Source organism: Amblyraja radiata, chromosome 21, assembly GCF_010909765.2.
Source record: "Amblyraja radiata isolate CabotCenter1 chromosome 21, sAmbRad1.1.pri, whole genome shotgun sequence".
NCBI classification, from domain to species: Eukaryota; Metazoa; Chordata; class Chondrichthyes; order Rajiformes; family Rajidae; genus Amblyraja; species Amblyraja radiata.
The window spans coordinates 29,365,642-29,382,909 of NC_045976.1; the positions used below are offsets into that span (position 1 = coordinate 29,365,642).

At 42.0% G+C, this 17,268-nt stretch overlaps 1 protein-coding gene across 5 annotated transcripts in view; it reads right to left on the reverse strand.

The window, feature by feature from the left end:
- Positions 1 to 17,268, reverse strand: part of plxnb2 (plexin B2) — a 200,609-nt gene that overhangs the window by 13,955 nt on the left and 169,386 nt on the right. For all 5 annotated transcript variants that reach the window (XM_033039921.1, XM_033039920.1, XM_033039922.1 and 2 more), the window contains 8 exons: positions 12,866 to 12,966; positions 12,086 to 12,315; positions 8,324 to 8,502; positions 6,087 to 6,153; positions 5,847 to 5,993; positions 4,673 to 4,826; positions 3,655 to 3,755; positions 1,146 to 1,230 (listed from right to left, as the gene is read on the reverse strand). In XM_033039921.1, the coding sequence (XP_032895812.1) occupies positions 1,146 to 1,230; positions 3,655 to 3,755; positions 4,673 to 4,826; positions 5,847 to 5,993; positions 6,087 to 6,153; positions 8,324 to 8,502; positions 12,086 to 12,315; positions 12,866 to 12,966 (1,064 nt within the window). The remainder of the gene's footprint in view (positions 1 to 1,145; positions 1,231 to 3,654; positions 3,756 to 4,672; positions 4,827 to 5,846; positions 5,994 to 6,086; positions 6,154 to 8,323; positions 8,503 to 12,085; positions 12,316 to 12,865; positions 12,967 to 17,268) is intronic.

Below are 17,268 nucleotides of genomic sequence, written 5' to 3' on the forward strand. Positions count from 1 at the left end.
GCAGATGCAGTATAATGAAGATACATGTGAGGTTATCCACTTTGGCGGCAAGAACAAGGAGGCAGATTATTATCTCAATGATATCTCAAAGTAAACATGAAAATACAGCAGGCAGTGAAGAAAGCGAATGGCATGTTGGCCTTCATAACAAGAGGATTTGAGTATTGGAGTAAAGAGGTCCTTCCGCGGTTGTACAGGTGAGACCACATTTGGTGTATTGTGTGCACTTTTGGTCTCCGAATTTGAGGAAGGGCATTCTTGCTATTGAGGCAGTGCAGCGTAGGTTCACGAGGTTAATCCCCGGGATGGCGGGACTGTCATATGAGGCAAGATTGGAAAGACTGGGCTTGTATTCACTGGAATTTAGAAGGATGTGAGGGGATCTTATAGAAACGTATAAAATTATAAAAGCACTGGACAAGCTACAGGAAAAATGTTCCCAATGTTGGGGGAGTCCAGACCCACAGGGGCCACAGTCCAAGAATAAAGGGGAGGCCATTTAAAACAGATGAGAAAAAACTTTTTCACCTAGAGAGTTGTGAATTTGTGGAATTCTCTGCCACAGAAGGCAGTAGAGGCCAATTCACTGGATGAATTTAAAAGTTAGTTGGAGCTCTGAGGGCTAGCGGAATCAAGGGATATGTGGAGAAGGCAGGCACGGGTTACTGATTGTGGATGATCAGCTGTGATCACAATGAATGGCAGTGCAGGTTCGAAGGGCCAAATGGCCTCCCCCAGCACCTATTTTCTGTTCTATGTTCCTATACTGATGGTCCGCCTGAGTTCAGCTTTAAGGAAACAAGGTTGGGTATTTCATTAAAAACCTTATCTATTCGCGAAATGAGCTAGGACAGCTTGGCACTGAGTGTCAAAATAAGAGTGCCCTGTTTACATCCTCACTTCAAAATAAACTAACATCATCTATATCCAGATACAGTGCATCAAAATAAAGTCTGAACAAGTTTAGCAAGTTAACTCAGTACAAAATAAATGAAAAACATTGTTCTCTTTCCATTATTTTAGAAAGTCTTGCATTGAATAATAATTTTCCAGGTTATCTGCATACATGGAATAATATTTGCACTGGTAATCAACATGACTTCATATTTTCTACTTGTTAGCAAATTGTGAGAAAATGTACTGACTTTCACCATGGATAATCTGCTGATGGTCATAAGGTTGCTGAGCATGTGAAGACCGCACTAAAATGAGAGTAGAGAGATCTCGCACCTACAAGGACAACAATGAAATTCTCCATTAAACACACATATTCTGATATAGGTTTGTTTTTGATGTGCTGTGTCCATAAAGGGGCACTGTACAACATGAAGCCATTATGAAGAAGCATCGTGAGTACAAAACTACCCTTCGTCTTGATGTTGTATTTGGGCAAAGAATGGTAACTAATCCGAGGAATGAGGTGAGTGAGGGGATAAAAGAACACAGTTGGTGCAGCACGGTGGCGCAGCAATAGAGGTGCTGCCTCACAGTGCTAGAGACCCAGGTTCGATCCTGACTACAGGTTCTGTCTGTACGGAGTTTGTAGGTTCTCCCTGCGACAGCATGGGTTTTCTCCGGGTGCTCTGGTTTCCTCCCACTTTACAAAGACGTGCAGGTTTGTAGGTTAAATGGCCTCTGTAAATTTCCCCTAGTGTGTAGCATGCAGAAGTGGGATAACATGGAACTAGTGTACAGGTGATCGATAGTCAGCATGGACTCAGTGGGCCGTAGAGCCTGTTTCCACATTGTATCTCTAAACTAAATATATTGATGTGAATAGATTGAAGAAACACATAGAGATTTCTGTTAATTTAATTATATTAAAGTAATGAGTTGGAGTATCATAAACTGACTGGGATTACTGCTCTTTCCTCATTGACTAGCACTGCCACACTCCTTGACCTGATTAATGATGTAGAGGAGAGTTGTAAAGTGTTGGAGAGCTGTCAGGGAGCTGAGAATATGCTCCAGGGACAAAAAGAAGACAAGCTGTGACATGTATGATTCAAGCTGATCAGAATTTGCACGGTTGCAAGAGAGCCTGAATCTATGTTGACGGCATTCAGCAGTATTTTAACCCACCAGTTTCTACTTTCCGCATAAATATGTGTGATATTGATGCCTTTGTGCTTTAGATCCTGCAGCTTCAATACAATTAAACCCACCCTGCAGATTATAACTTTGATTTAATAAAAAAGTTTCATCATGAAATTAAATATTTCAAACTTAAGATTTCATATAAGTTTCGATTGCATGAGATAAATTGTGGCTATACTGTAATAACACAATGTCAGAAAGAGGTGATTGTTTGGACATTGTTCTTGATTGCCACTTGAGCACTTCACCAAATGTTGTTATGATTTGTGCTTTTCACAGTGCAGCACAGGAGTGGGGCCTTTGTGCCGAACATGATGCCAAGTTAAGCTGATCTGTATATAATCCCTAGATAGTCACAAAATACTGGAGTAACACAACGGGACAGGCAGCATATCTGGATAGAAGGAATGGGTGATGTTTCGGGCCAAGACCCTTCTTCAGTCTCGACCCGAAACGTCACACATTCCTTCTATCCAGAAATGCTGCCTGTCTTGCTGAGTTACTCCAGCATTTTTTGTCCATCTTCGATTTAAACCAGCATCTGCAGTTACTTCTTACAACTGAATATAATCCATATAATCCATTTAAGAATAAGGAGTAAGCCATTTAGAACGGAGACGAGGAAACACTTTTTCTCACAGAGAGTGGTGAGTCTGTGGAATTCTCTGAGGGCGGTGGAAGCAGGTTCTCTGGATGCTTTCAAGAGAGAGCTAGTATAGGGCTCTTAAAAATAGCGGAGTCAGGGGATATGGGGAGAAGGCAGGAATGGGGCACAGATTAGGGATGATCAGCCATGATCACATTGAATGGCGGTGCTGGCTCGAAGGGCCGAATGGCCTACTCTTGCACCTATTGTCTATATCCATCTATTGCCTTCAACTTCCATGTGCCTATTTAAAAGCCTCTTAAACGCTACTATCGTATGTGCCTCCACCACCACGCCTGGCAATGCATCTAGGTCCCCACTACTGTGTAAAAAAACTTGCCCCGCATATTGCCATTAAATTTTCCCTCTCTCGCCTTATAGTTATGCCCTCTAGTGTCGGACATTTCCACCCTGGGAAAAGAGTTTGACTGTCTACCCCAACTATGCCAGTCATAATTGTATATACTTCTATCATGTTACCCCTCATCCTCTAATGTTCCAGAGAAAGCAATCTAAGTCTATCCAACCTCGCCCTGTAGCTAAAACCCTCTAATCCAGGCAGCATTCTAGTAAACCTCCTCTGTATCCTTAATATGCTAACATATATCCTGGAACAAATGCTGTGGAGGGAAATTGATGGACGATGTTTCGTATCACAACCCTTCTCCAGATTAATAATTTTTCAAATAGTTGGTCGGCCCTTTGGTGACACACTACAATCCATCTACAGATGTGTCATTATTTCTACAAGACTTGCGTCATTGTCCCTCCACAAACAACAAGATTGTTCATTCTTCAGAGTTCAGTCTTCGAGGAACAATTGTAGTCACAATAGGATTAATAATGAACAACAGTGAATCGTAGATTAGACAATATATGCTGACATGAAAAGGCAGGTAGATGTTACTCACATTATAGTGTTTTAAAGTGTTTATACGTCTCCATTTCCCCTCTCGTTCTGAAGTGACATCCAAGTCTGAAAGGATTTGACCAGTGGATCCTGGGCGCCATTCTATGAGGGAAGAAAACGTAATGTCTTCTTTACCAAAACAAATATTGTCCCAAACTGTACATAGCTTCAAGTGGTAGATTAGAGGTGAACCCTCCAGCAGGTGAGCAAGTGTGTGTTCAGAGCTTTTGCACCTGTGCATTGAACCACGAGCAGACTTGGGTTGTGGGCCCACAAACAGGGGCCCAGTCGCCACTCATAGCAATGGATTCAACAGGTCATTAGGCGACATTTCACTGCAAAAGATAGGTGCAGCCGGCAGTAATGAAGCAGCTTTACTCAAGTCATCGACTATTTGCAGTGTGGATGTGTTGATAGTGGGGTATCATTACTTCTGATGAATTTTAAGGATAGAATGTCACCAGTCCAATAAAATTTTGATATAACTCAGTGGCTTGCTCAATTATTCTGGGGGTCAATTAGGAGTCAACTACATAGCTGTGTGTCTGGATCTGGATTTTTGCTTAATAAATATGGACGGCAGACAAACCTTTTTTTTTTGTCATGGACATAGGTGGGAAGGGATTTGACCAGGGGGGATAGAATGGAGTTGAGGTATGTGGAAATAAGTTTGTTGGGACATGAACAAGCAGCAACAATGTGTCTGCCATTTTTGTCTTGGACATAGGTGGGGAGGCAGTCAATATCGATTTCTAATATAGGACTATCGATAGAACTATGATGACCATTATTCTGGAATTATTGAACTTACTGCTTCTAAATTCTCAAGCAACCAGAGCAGCATTTGAATTTGTCTCTGAATCAGTGGCTCGGGATTCTTGTTTGCTAATCTAGTAATTAAACCAAAAACTGAACACAGTGGCAGGCTTTGAGACATTTTCAAAAGTGATTTAGATGCAGCAGAGAAATCCTTTGGAAATGCGAGGGGTATAGAAATGAACATGATTGAAATGACTCACCAAGGACAACACTGTCTAGCGCCGGCCTTTGTGAAAAGGGAACATTTCTATACACTTGGTCAAGGATTTTTTCTTTGACTTGAGTTATGCTGTCACAGCTTAAGACCTTTACAGGCATAGATTCTCCAGAATCTTGTACAATTACATTCAAAGTCTAGAAAAAAAATAAAAGCAATGTAAAATAAACAAGTCGTTCAGAGTTGAATAGTGCTCCACATGCAACATCCTCCTTATTACCACTTATCTGGTTTCGACACAGTGCTCAAGCTTTCTATACTCACAAACACAAGCCTACAGATGTTGGTAGACAAAATGTTGGAATGTGGAACAAAAAACAAACTGCTGGAGGAACTCAGCCGGTCAGGCATGGTCAACGTTTTGGGTCAAGACTTTGTATCAGGAAACATCAACAATTCCTTTCTCTCCACAGATGCTCCCTGACACACTGAGTTCCTCTAGCAGTTTATGTTTTTCCATAATTTTGTCGGTCACATTTCACATTTTGTGGTCAATATTATAACCACTGTTCATCTTAAATTTAGATTTGATCTTGGAATTAGCCTGTAATCCCAAGAAATCTGGAAAACGTATGCTCTTTCCAAATGATAACATGTTTGTACTCAATACTTCCACAAAACATTTTGGTAACATTCAGATCCAGGAAATAACTATTAGAAGAGTTTTATTCAATTAGTCTTGTCTTCCGGCAAGTCTACCTATTTCTAAGTAAGTACATCTTTCCTACCCCAATTTGTGTTTTGTGATTGGCGTTTTATTTCTGACCTTCTCACTGACACTGTTAAAACTGTAATGTTAAGCATAAATTGGAAAAAAATAACTTTAGGTGACTTATTGACTCCAATACCAATATAATTTAAGTAGCTATTGAAGTACATTCACTTTAAGATGTTAACACTTTTCATAAGCAACCTGCATAAACAAAGACATCTTCAAATTTTAAATGTACTAAACACTCAGTTATCCCAGGGAATACCAAGTCAATCACAGCCTGCTTTCAACTGAGTTAACATTTGTTGATTTTGCTATTTCAGGGGACCAGAACTCATTGAAGGACTCTTTGAAAATTCTGAGTAGGAAAGGTGGAGGAACAAAGGCATCTTCTCTAGATAAAACAGCAGAAGATATATGTTAATAAGCCAATTGTGACACTTACAAGTACATGATATTCGACATCCTCTCCCAAGAGTCCTGTGTCGTTTAGAGTGTATTTGGCCTTTTTCAGTTCTGCATCAACTGGTCCCTTCTCTACTTGGTGTTTCAGCCCTTTGAACAGCCTGTACAGTGGCTCGCCAGCAGAATCCTTAATTTCATAAGTGAAGAACAAAAGCCATTCAGGTTTTGGGATAATATGAACTCATGGGCAGTATAGAAGAATGTATAGTATTGGGGTTACCTTCAGAAACTGGTATAGGCAGATAGACATCCAGTTGGAAAGCATTCGTTCCACGACAGTTTCACTTCTGGCAGAAAAGAATGGAAAAGCTCACATCTTCATTCTAAACCATTTAACAATTTGGCTTATAGGCGGCGCGACTCTCGTCTGCAGCGGCCTCTGCAGTCCGTCTGCGTTTTTATTATTTTATGTCTATGTTTTTATGTAGTTTTTGTTATTTTTGTTGGGGTATGTGTGTGGGGGGTGGGGTGGTGTGGGGGGGTTGGGGGTAACTTTTAAATCTCTCCCTGCACGGGAGACCCGACCTTTTCTTTGTCGGGTCTCCGTTGTCGTTGGGGCTGCAACGAGGAGCGGCCTCTAACAGGAAGACCGGGGGCTCTGGTGCCGACTACTCACCTCACCGTCGCGGAGCTGGCCGAGTCCAGAGCGGGTGGAGCTGTGGTGGACGCTGCTGCGACCCGACCCCCGGAGATTCGGTGGCTGCAACTGCGGGTTTGGCGGACGGTAACACTGGGAGCCCGCGGGTCCCTGGAGGGAGACCGCTTTTCGGGGCTTCCGCAGCGGCGACTTCTCCCGCCCGAGTTGCGGGGTTGAAGAGCTCCTGGAGCGGGGCCTTACAGCACCGCCCCGCGCGGCTTGGAATGGCGGCGGGTCTCTGCGAGCGCACGCCGGGGGCTCTAACACCAAGACCCGGTGTGCGACCTTGCATCACCCGGCGTGGCTTTAATGGCCACGGGACAATCGCCATCGCCCGCCGGGGGCTTTGACTTTGACTCTGACATCGGGGGGGAGAGTGCAGTGGAGAGAGAAGTTTTTTTGGCCTTCCATCACAGCAATGTGATGGATGTTTATGTAAATTATGTTGTGTCTTGGGTCTATTTGTTTGTAATGTATGGCTGCAGAAACGGCATTTCGTTTGGACCTCAAGGGGTCCAAATGACAATAAATTGAATTGTATTATAATTTATGTGCTCTACTGTGTTCATTTTATCTCCAAAAATATACTTTGTTATACAATTTGCAACACAAAATACAGTATAATCTTATGTCACCATTCACGGCACTGTGGCCTTTTCCCATAGACTTGTTGTGGTGACTGCATCGCGCTTCAGTGTGTAACTCACAATGTTGTGCAGGAAGGAACATCAGATGCTGGTTTTTACCGAAGATAGGTACAAATTGCTGGAGTAACTCAGTGGGTTAGGCTGCATCTCTGGAGAAAAATGGTGGGTGACATTTCGGGTCGGAACCCTTCTTCAGACCCACAATGTAGTCCTGAACTTGGAGAGTGCCTGTCTGTGGTATTTGGTCATGGAAAGTTCCTTGCAGTGGATGACCAGAGAATGTCATTCAGTGTGCTGATTATTGCACAGCAGTAGTTAGCATTAATCACCACATGTGTCGCTGACATCAACTACAACCACACAGTGCTGTGTTACACAATTATTGCAATAAACCTAACGGTTGCAGAATCTCTTCGTAGACCTCCTTGACCGATGGGTGTCAGGGGTTATGGGGAGAAGGCAGGAGAATGGAGAATGGGGTTAGGAGCGAGTGATAGAACAGCCATGATTGAATGGCGGAGCAGAGACGATGGGGCGAATGGCCTAATTCTGCTCCTATCACTTATGGCCTTGATCCAGAGTTCCTCCAGCACTTTGTGTTTTAATCAAGATTCCACCATCTGCAGTTCCTTGTGTCAGTTAAAGACCTGTAACTGCCTTAAAAGAAAAATCAGGAAACATTAAATTGAAGGAAAAAAGGAAGATGCAAATAGTAAATAGCTTTATCCAAGGTAAAAGACAGAAAATGTGATGAGATTTAAATGTTGGCACAATGCAATGGGAACACCAATCTTGTAAATGAAGAAACAAGCCAGTTTCAAAAGGTTGAGAGTCCATTCTCTACAATGTGCTTTGGCCACAGATGTCAAAGGAATTGAAACAGATCATTACTGAAAACCAGTGCAGAGGTTCCAGAAGCAATTAACTAAGCAAACAAAACGTTGGCCTTTATGGAAACACTGAAACTCAACAGGGAGAAAGTGATGTTTCAGCCGTACAGAGTGGCCCCAATCCCAGAGTTCTGCAATCATTTAGCTATTAAGCTCCAGGAAGATGTATTGGCCTTGACAAATCCTGCCTTAAATTACAAAGACAGGTTCTTTAATCCTGACAGTTCAGATAAGGTTTAACAATAAGTGTATTTAGGTGAAGCGCAGGCACTCGCTCACATACCTTCGAAGCATGAGCTTTGGGTTTTTAGCAACATATTGTTCCATGAGCTCCAGGAGTAGTGTCCTCATGATGTCAGTGTAGTATTCAAGCTTTCCATGCAAAGCAATAGTTAGCAAAGATGCAAAATAAACTTTCTCTCTTGCAGAGAAATCTTTCTGGCTCTCAAGTGTGCGAACAAACTATAAAGAAAAAGAAATGCAAGGGTTTCAGAGTACTATTGTGTTATTATTAAATTAAAAATGAAAGGTGCAAATGAATGGCTCAGCAGTAGAGTTGCTGCATTACAGCACTTGCAGAGCCGGAGTCCTTGACCCCGTAGTTCGATCCCGACTACGGGTGCTGTCTGTACGGAGCTTGCACATTCTCCCCGTGACCTCATGGGTTTTTTTCCGAGATCTTTGATTTCCTCCCACACTCTAAAGATGTACAGGTGTATAGGTTAATTGGTTTGGTGGATATTGTTCCTAGTGTGTGTAGGATAGTGTTAGTGTGCGGGGATCATTGAGCGGTGTGGACTCGGTCGTCCGAAGGGCCTGTTTCTGTGCTGTATCTCTAAACTAAACATAAAACTAAATATACCTAGATTAGATTAAAGGGCCTGTCCCACCAGCATGCGATAGCATGCATCTAGCGCGACCAAACGTGGTCGCTTGAGGCTTACGGCCATGCGGGGCCGGTCCCATTTCGATCGGCAGGGGCGTATGGAGTTGTGCGGGGCTGGTCCCGACATCGCGCGGGGCTTAAAAAATCTTGCACTGTCCGAAAATCCCGCGCGACAACGGCCTGTGGGCCCGCAGCCGCATTGAGGCCGTACGCAGCGCCTCAACGCGCGTACGCAGTGTCTCGACGTCGTACGCATCGTCTTGACGCCGTACGCAGCGTCTTGACTGCATAGGCCAAGCGCGTAGCGTTGCGCGATGACGTCACCGCCTGGCGTGCCGTTGCGTGATGACGTCACTGCCCGACGCCGTGGGACGTCCAAATTCAGTCGACCCGCCTCCTGCCCAGCTGATTGGTATGATGTCGGGACCAGCCCCGCACAACTCCATACCCCTGCGCAGTTCAACTTGGGACCGGCCCCGCGAGGCCGTACGCCTCAAGCGACCACGTTTGGTCGCGCTAGACGCATGCAATCGCATGCTGGTGGGACAGGCCCTTCAGGTTTCCCCAATGTGACAGGTTACCGATTTTACCAGTTTTCAGCAAGTCCTGGAGCAAAAGTACAGATCAGCCCATGATGCAAGAATGGGCCTTTCGTACTTACGGGAAAACCAGCAAGAAAGCAAATAGTGAAGATGGTTGTGAACGATTGCAGCACGATGTGGATCGATTGGCCAGGTGGGCAGAGGAATGGTTAATGGAATTTAATGCAGAGAAGTGTGAGGTGTTGCATTTTGGGATGTCGGACAAGGGCAGGACCTACACAGTGAATGGTGGCCTCTGGGTAGTGTTGTATTTATAGTGGGATTTAGGAGTAGAGGTGCATGGTTTCTTGAAGGTCGAGTCGCAGGTAGATAAGGTGGTCAAAAAAGCTTTTGGAACTTTGGCCTTCATCAGTCAGAGTATAGAAGTTGGGAGATTATATTGCAGTTGTATAAGACATTGGTGAGACTGCATTTAGAATATTGTGTTCAGTTCTGGGCACCATGTTGTAATAAGGATATTGTCAAGCTTGAAAGGGTTCAGAAAACATTTACGAGGATGTTGCCAGGACTAGAGGGTGTGAGCTAAAGGGAGAGGTTGAGTCGGCTGGGTCTCTATTCCATGGAGCGCAGGAGGATAAGGGGAGATCTTATAGAGGTGTATAAGATCATGAGAGGAATAGATCGGGTAGATGCACAGAATTTTTTGCCCAGAGAAGGGGAATCGAAGACCAGAGGACATAGGTTCAAAGTGAAGGGAAAAAAATTAATAGGAATCCGAGGGTAACCTTTTTGCACAAAGAGTGGTGGGTGTATGGAACAAGCTGCCAGAGGAGGTAGTTGAGGCTGGGACTTTCCCATTGTTTGATAAACAGTTAGACAGGTAGATGGATAAGACAGGTTTGGAGGGATATGGACCAAGTGCAGGCAAGTGGGACTAGTGTAGCTGGTACATTGTTGGCCGGTGTGGGCGAGTTGGGCCGAAGGGCCTGTTTCCACACTGTATCACTCTATGACTCTAGTGATGCTTCAATTCTATTTTTAACATTGTGTGTAAGTAGTGAGTGTGGATATAAAAAATACACAATCATGGAATCAAATCAATTGCAATTTTCATAGCAGTGCACAATTTACTACTTCTTTGGTCAACTGCTCGAATTCCAATAAACCAAACACTTAAATTATAATGCAATGAAAGCAAAACAATAACTAAATAATGATACAAAATAATGATACATAATAACATACTTTTTAAAAAGCTCTTATCTTTTGTTTAGGGGATTCTTTAAAGTTGGACATCTATATTATTATTATAAACGTAATCTTTAAGTTAGTTTCCACACTGCTATTTTACGATAGATTTTTAATATTTTCATGATTGATTAAAAGCAGCAAAATTATCCTCATCCTCTAACATATTATCCAATCAACTCTGTTATTTTTAGGAGTGAAATCATCATCCGGAACGCGAACATTCTGTGGCTTTAAATCAGTTCACCAGTTGGGAGAAAAATGTACAAAATTGGCCACAGGTAATCAAACCACCAGATTTGAAGGTCTGTGGAGGTTTGTGTTTAAATCTATGCCTATCCTATCCCTTTCAGATAATTCCTGCCTATCCCTTTCAGATAATTCAATCTGTGCAGGGCTGGGAACAAGGGCAATTTATCCTGGTCATCGTGCATTATAGTTGTGTACCTGGTGTCCAGGCAAAAGAATAAGATGTTGTGGTGCTAATGGCCTCATGTTTGCGTCCATATAGGAAGCAGCAGGACCTTTACTGTAATGAAAAATGCATGGAGTCTATGTGATTATGAACTCCATCAAATTTGCTCTCCATTATACCTGGGAAAATCTCCTATTTACTCCTGGCTACGTACAGTTTTTTCCCCCGCATGGTCTGTTACTTTAGAAAGACAAAAAAATTGAAGCAGCAGGTCACATGATTCCTTAAGCACACTCCACCATTAAATATCCATATCATTTCATACCTCAACAATTTTTAACCCAATCCCCACATCCATCCATTTACCTTAACGTCCAGAATTCTAATCCGTCTCAGTCTTGAGCATTCTAAACATCTTAGCATCCAAAGTGCTGTACACTTCATGGAGGATTATTAGTGGAATAAAGGGAGAACTCCCTCCCACTGACCCGAGGAAAATTTAACCAAAAGGATTGAAATGAAAGAGATTCTATGCCTCGCTTATTGAGGTAATCTGTGTGGGTTTGCACTTCCAGATGGAACAGTACATTTTAATGGGCCCCTTGATATAAGGAATTAAGGCCTTATACTAAGACTCCTTGGTATAAGAAATCACTTTTGTCCTATTTTACAAAAGTTGTTGGTATGACTAAGCCTTTTTAACGCGTCACTGGACCTCCCAAAATTCTGACCTACAACCGAGTTAGTATTGTAAAAGAAGCACCAAAAGGTTATTAAGATGCCAGAACCCAGAAAGACCCCCTACCAGCCAGGTTGCCTGATACTGTACGAGCCCAGAGCCAACATGCTGCATCATCATCAGCATCGTCGTCGAAAACATCAACGGGCACGGTGCCTTACAATGCTATGTACGACAGTGATTAATTAATGGACTCTTGTTCAGGCTAGACTTACATGAATCAAGAAAGATTTGCTGTTTAGCAAATTTGAAAATTGATTGAGAGCCTGCTCCACTTTCTGTCTCCTTGCCGTTGGTATGTCCAGTTTACCAGTTATCATCACGTCGTTTTCTCCATCCTTTGATGGCAAGAAGAAGACGCGATCGGTGTAGGTCTTATAATCCAAAAAGGGAATGCCAACATCATTTACATCATTTGAATGATCTTCCATTTCAGTCACTAGATCTGGGGGAAAAAGAAGAATTTGTTTTCAAAGGAAAAAAAGAGCTACAGGTTTAGTAGGATAATAATTCAAGTAAATTCTTAAGTAAGCTGCACTTGAATCTCAGTATCTCTACAAATAACGCTGATGCATATTACAAAAACAGTTAGCAAGGATACACAAGAAATATCTCGTTTCATCGTTCTGTTTGTGAATTTACAGAACTTGAGGTCATTTGCATTTTGGAGAAGACTGGAATGATAACATCTAGAGTTTACAGGTTTAAGCCACAAAGATTACATTACGTGCCTCCCACTATAAACATCATTGGCTGGTTCAACTATGGTTGCCAGCAAAGGAGGAGCAATCAAGTCACAACCTGTTGATCCACCTGTAATTCCTTCCACTACTTCACTCTATTCTCCAAGGGAAGATTGTGAAGATACTAAAGAAAACAAACGTGGCAAATGAGCCAAGGATGGGAATACTGCGGTGACATTATCTCGAACTACTTATATGATATACAGCATTATATGAGCTTATATGATCATCTGTAGCCAGAGCAATTTTTACCAGTGAATTCTTTCTTGCATCGATCTCTCACACTTTCCTCAAGGCTCTCCAGTTGCAGTTGAATCTTCTTGTACTCTCGTTCTGCTTGTTGACTCTTACGCCTAAAACATCAAGAACCACACTTTACTTAAACCTAATAACATATTCCTTGTTTAAATTTTATTTTATTTACTTTAATAGAATATTGTTCTCTGAACAAATTATTTTTATTTTGCGACTGATCTATTTTATGTTACCAACTTGTTTTCAACTGAAAAACTACAAGGCAGCTCATCTTAAGTCAGATTAGATATCAGACACATGAATATTAGAGTCGTATTTCTAAGAGTAGCACTTGGTCACCAAGCTGAAAGTAATTCAACAATAGATTCTGATCAAACTAGATTTGCCATAGAGGGAGTACAGAGAAGGTTCATCAGACTGATTCCTGGGATGTCAGGACTTTCATATGAAGAAAGACTGGATAGACTCGGCTTGTACTCGCTAGAATTTAGAAGATTGAGGGGGGATCTTATAGAAACTTACAAAATTCTTAAGGGGTTGGACAGGCTAGATGCACGAAGATTGTTCCCGATGTTGGGGAAGTCCAGAACAAGGGGTCACAGTTTAAGGATAAGGGGGAAATCTTTTAGGACCGAGATGAGGAAAATGTTTTACACACAGAGAGTGGTGAATCTCTGGAATTCTCTGCCACAGAAGGTAGTTGAGGCCAGTTCATTGGCTATATTTAAGAGGGAGTTAGATGTGGCCCTTGTGGCTAAAGGGATCAGGGGGTATGGAGAGAAGGCAGGTACAGGATACTGAGTTGGATGATCAGCCATGATCATATTGAATGGCGGTGCAGGCTCGAAGGGCCGAATAGCCTACTCCTGCACCTATTTTCTATGTTTCTATGTCTAGATTTAGTTAGGGTATGAGTATCAACAGCACATCAAGCTCAGACTGCTGCCAAGGATTTATGATGTCTGCTAACATACAGTGCCCTCCATAATGTTTGGGACAAAGACCCATCATTTATTTATTTGCCTAGGTTCTAGGTTACAATTTGAGATTTGTAATAGAAAAAAAATCACATGTGGTTAAAGTGCACATTATCAGATTTTAATAAAGGCCATTTTTTGATTTTGATTTTTTTGTTTTATATATATTTTTTACATCTTGCTGTATATATATATATATATATATATATATATATATATATATATATATATATATTTTTTTTTTACATCTTGCTTTAGAATGAACCGCCAGCCAATGAGTTTTCAGGCATTTGTTTGAACTTGAGCAGATGGGATGTGTCTATACACTTCAGAATTCATTATGCTACCACCATCAGCAGTTGTATCATCAATGAAGATAAGTGAGCCAGTACCTTCAGCAGCCCAGGCCATAACACCCTCACCACTGTGTTTCACAGATGAGGTGGTAAGCTTTGGATCTTGGGCAGTTCCTTCTCTCCTCGATACTTTGCTCTTACTATCACTCTGATATGTTAATCTTCATCTCATCCGTCCACAAGACCTTTTTCCAGAACTGTGGTTGCTCTTTTAAGTACTTCTTGGCAAACTGTGACCTGGCCATCCTATTTTGTCGGCTAACCTGTGGTTTGCATCTTGCAGTGTAGCCTCTGTATTTCTGTTCATGAAGTCTTCTGCGGACAGTGGTCATTGACAAATCCACACATGACTCCTGAAGAGCGTTTCTGATCTGTCGGACAAGTGTTTGGGTTTTTTTCTTTATTATAGAGCGAATTCATCTGTCATCAGCTGTGGAGGTCTTCCTTGGCCTTTACGATTAGTAAGCTCACCAGTGCTCTCATTCTTCTTAATGATGTTCCAAACAATTGATTTCGATAAGCATAAGGTTTGGCTAATGTCTCTAAACAGTTATATTCTTATTTCTCGGTCTCATAATGGCTTCTTAAACTTTCATTGGCACAACTTTGGTCCTCATGTTGATAAAGACAAATAAAAATTTCCAAAGGTGATGGAAAGACTGGAGGAAAGACCAGGTGCTGAGAGCTCTCTTATACCTGCATTAAGGAGACAATTAAACGCACCTGAGCTATTGCAAATGCCTGTGAAGCCATGTGTCACAAACATTATGGTGCCCTGAAATGGGGGGACTATGTATAAACACTGCTGTAATTTCTACATGGTGAAACAAAAATGTATAAAAATGGCCTTTAATAAAATCTGACAATGTGCATTTTTTCTATTACAAATCTCAAATTGTGGAGTACAGAGGTAAATAAATAAATGATGGGTCTTTATCCCAAACATTATGGAGGGTACTGTATGGTGCATTAATAATGTAAGTAGCATTTACTTTTTTTAATTGTTTGTTCACAGCTGGTGAATGTTCAGCGTGTTGACAGCATTCCCATCAGTGAACCAGAAGTTACAGACTTCAAACCTTCATCCAGACCGCCCTAGCATGTTTTGTGGGAGGGAGGTGGGGGCGGCTGGGGATGGGTTAATATTCAGTAGTCATAGTCACTTTTCCCTGTGAATTCTATGAACGGCACAGTTCCAAAGGACTTTGCACTACAACCATTACTGACAGGTAGAAAGATAGTTGCGATATGGAGTATACAAGTTGCAGACTGTCACCATTTCATCCACCTGCAAATCCTTCCACTACTTCACTCTGTTCTCCAGGGAAGATACAAGTAAAAAAACACACTTGGCAGGTGAGCTGAGGATAAGAAGGCTGATGTGACATGAATGGTGATGGATACACGGAAAGCAAAAATCGGGTAAACATGAACACGTCTTTACAAGTATTTGTTTTAGAAACACTGGGGAAATAGAATTTATATTACATGGCAGGAAATGGTATTTTCCACTCTCTCTCTTGTCATCTTTTTGTACTGTTCCAACACAAGGCTGAACAACAGCATGTAATCTCTCTATGAGATACAGTGCCCTCCATAATGTTTGGGACAAAGACCCATCATATATTTATTTGCCTCTGTACTCCACAATTTGAGATTTGTAATAGAAAAAAGTCACATTTGGTTAAAGTGCACATTGTCGGATTTTAATAAAGGCCCTTTTTATACATTTTGGGTTCACCATGTAGAAATGACAACTGTGTTTATACATAGTCCCCCCATTTCAGGGACCATAATGTTTGGGACACAGAAATGTAATGTAAATTAAAGTAGTCGTGTTTAGTATTTTGTTGCATATCCTTTGCATGCAATGACTGATTGAAGTCTGTGATTCACCAGTTGCTGGGTGTCTTTTCACACAGAGAGTGGTGAATCTCTGGAACTCCCTGCCACAGAGGGTAGTCGAGGCCAGTTCATTGGCTATATTTAAGAGGGAGTTAGATGTGGCCCTTGTGGCTAAGGGGATCAGAGGGTATGGAGAGAAGGCAGGTACGGGATACTGAGTTGGATGATCAGCCATGATCATATTGAATGGCGGTGCAGGCTCGAAGGGCCGAATGGCCTACTCCTGCACCTAATTTCTATGTTTCTCTGGTAATGCTCTGCCAGGCCTGTATTGCAGCCATCTTTAGCTTATACTTGTTTTGGGGGTCTGTACCCTTCAGTTTTCTCTTCAGCATATAAAAGGCATGTTCAATTGTGTTCAGATCGGGTGATTGACTTGGCCACTCAAGAATTTACAATTTTTTAGCTTTGAAAAACTCCTTTGTTGCTTTAACAGTATGTTTGGGATCATTGTCTTACTGTAGAATGAACCGTCGGCCAATGAGTTTTCAGGCATTTGTTTGAACTTGCGCCGATAGGATATGTCTATACACTTCAGAATTCATTATGCTAACACCATCAGTACTTGTTTATATTCAATGAAGATAAGTGAGCCACCACCTTCAGCAGCCATACATGCCCGGGCCATAACACCCCCATCACCGTGTTTCACACATGAGGTGATATACTTTGGATCTTGGGTAGTTCCTTCTCTCCTCGATACTTTACTCTTGCCATCACTTTGATATGTTAATCTTCGTCTCATCTGTCCACAAGACCTTTTTCCAGAACTGTGGTTGCTCTTTTAAGTGCTTCTTGGCAAACTGTAACCTGGCCATCCTATTTTTGCAGCTAACCAGTGGTTTGCATCTTACAGTGTATTTCTGTTCATGAAGTCTTCTGTATTTCTGTATCTCTGTTCATGAAGTCTTCTGCGGACAGTGGTCATTGACAAATCCACACCTGACTCCTGAAGAATGTTTCTGATCTGTCGGACAGGTGCTTGGGGATTTTTCTTTATTATAAAGAGAATTCTTCTGTCATCAGCTGTGGGGGTCTTCCTTGGCCTGCCAGTCCCTTTGCGATTAGTAAGTTCACCAATGCTCTCTTTCTTCTTAATGAGTTTCCAAACAGTTGATTTTGGTATGCCTAAGGTTTGGCTGATGTCTCTAACAGTTGTATT